At 41.4% G+C, this 2,297-nt stretch overlaps 1 protein-coding gene across 1 annotated transcript in view; it reads left to right on the top strand.

Annotated features, from left to right (window-relative positions):
* LOC103609276 (cytochrome P450 2C55-like) overlaps nucleotides 1-2,297 on the top strand; it is a 27,958-nt gene that overhangs the window by 971 nt on the left and 24,690 nt on the right. Inside the window, 2 exon segments of the mRNA XM_008593624.1 lie at nucleotides 1,309-1,471; nucleotides 1,642-1,791. Of these exon segments, the coding sequence (XP_008591846.1) occupies nucleotides 1,309-1,471; nucleotides 1,642-1,791 (313 nt within the window).

Below are 2,297 nucleotides of genomic sequence, written 5' to 3' on the forward strand. Positions count from 1 at the left end.
TCTTTCCTGTTTGCTTCTGCTTTCACTATGGAGACAGAACTTCGGGAGAAGGAATCTCCCACCTGGCCCTAATCCTCTACCAATTATTGGAAATATCCTCCAGTTAGGTGATAAGAATATCAAAAAATCCCTCAGCAATGTAAGTATACTTCATGATTCTGCAGTGTCTTGCAAAGGCTAAGTACATTTACTCATAGTTTTGAGCAAAATATATTTTTGGAAGTACACTATTTTAATATGTCACTATAAAGCATATTACTCCGTATAAACACTGATGTTTCTGTTATTGTCAGAAATAGCAGATGGCATAATACATTCTGTGAGCAGAGAGGCATTGAGGTCTTTGTATTGTGGAATCAAAATACCAAAGTGGCAAACTTTGGGAGTGCTGATTTCCTTCTTTGTTTTATAGGCATTTGCTATGATTTTTCTTTTTTCTGAAGGTAAATGGTAAGGGACGTTTGTGATTAGAGATTTCATTCAAAAAATCATCTATTACATGGGTCACGTCTTTATTTGGTATAGCCATGAAAATCGAAATTCTCTGAAGAACTGTTTTATGCATGGTGTCAAGGAAATAGCTCTGGACTCAGAACCAGCTTAAGTGAATGAATTGGTGGTATTAGGATTTTTTTCAGTTCTGCACACAACGGCTGCCCATGGCTAAAAATGCTGGAGGATGTTAGAAATTGTTCTTCCAGGAGATGCTGCACGTCCAGGTATTGCCTGTGTGGTGCTCACTCTTTCTGTGCTAGTAATACCAGCAGGTCCCAGAGTGGGCTGGGAATCAGAATCACCTGGAGTGACTTTATAAGTGTTCATCACAGGGATACTGAGTCAGGATCCCTATGGGAAGAGGTTTACAGAGGATTCTGAAGACATCCGCTGTGCATTGGTCTCAACAAAATGTGTGGGACTGATAAATTGCTCAAGCATCAGAGGTTGATTAAGCAGAGGTTCAAATTTGAGTCTTCTGTATGTGTGATACCTAAAATGAATTTGGACTTCTTTGACCTCAGTTTCTCTGTTTGTAAAACAGGGCAAATAATCCCGCTGAATGTATCAGTATGAAGATTAATTGTAATCTGTATACCAATTGTCTGGGCATTGTGTGGCACATCATAGGCTGTCCATAAGTGGCAGCTACAACAGTCACCTTTCTATTAATGAATGAATTTGACAAATATTGGAGGCTGTATGTGGCAAATAAAGATAGAAAAATTACAATGATAATATCAGTTTGAATCATGTACAATATTTGGACCAAATAGCATCTTGTTTTCCTATTATCTGCATCTCCTTTTCTAGTTCTCAAAAGTCTATGGCCCTGTGTTCACTGTGTATTTTGGCACGAAGCCTGTGGTGGTGTTGCATGGATATGAAGCAGTGAAGGAAGCCCTGATTGATATGGGAGAGGAGTTTTCTGGAAGAGGTAGTTTCCCAGTGGTTGAAAGAGTTAATAAAGGACATGGTAAGTGTGCACGTGCCTGTGTCAGTATTGGTAATGGGGGTGGGAGGACTTAAAACAGAGACTCAAACATCTCCTCAGGCAGAGCTTGGCCCAACCACGTAGCTGCCAAGTGTCAGTTCACTCTTCCTTGCCTGGGATCTCCCTCCTAGTTTCTGCTCCCTGTCTGTTAGGAATCATTTTCAGCAATGGAAAGAGATGGAAGGAGACTCGGCGCTTTTCGCTCATGACCCTGCGTAATTTTGGGATGGGGAAGAGAAGCATCGAGGACCGTGTTCAAGAGGAAGCCCGCTGCCTGGTGGAGGAGCTGAGAAAAACCAACGGTGGGTGCCTCATTGCTCTGTAGTGCTGACGTTAACAGACTGCTCTCTCCTGCAGTGACATCCTTGGAAACATCTCAGGAGCAGCTAGATCTTTCATTACAGGCAGTGGTGGTCAGCCCTCACGTGGAGGAGGGCTGCTTTGAAGCAGAGACTAAGGGAGCTTTTGTGTATGTGTATTTTGTGTGCGGGTACAACTGTGTGTAGAGTGTGGTTTAATCCTATTTTCTTCCGAAAATTCTTTCTTTGACTTCAAATCAGAAATCATAAAATAAGTTTGATTTAATTTCTGAAAGAATTAATGAGAACTGTTTTCCCCATAGCACACACATGGGGTACATATTCCCAAACATTTCACCAGAAAATACTTGGATACCAGACATAGTGTGAATGACCCCATCACACCCTTATGTAGCTGGAACAAAGTCACATATTATTTCATTCAATTGGGCTTTATTTGTACTACCAGCATCACTGACATATCTGGGGGGTTTCTTTCAGGGTGGTGT

This window comes from Galeopterus variegatus, unplaced genomic scaffold (assembly GCF_000696425.1).
Source record: "Galeopterus variegatus unplaced genomic scaffold, G_variegatus-3.0.2 Scaffold9415, whole genome shotgun sequence".
Lineage (NCBI taxonomy): Eukaryota > Metazoa > Chordata > Mammalia > Dermoptera > Cynocephalidae > Galeopterus > Galeopterus variegatus.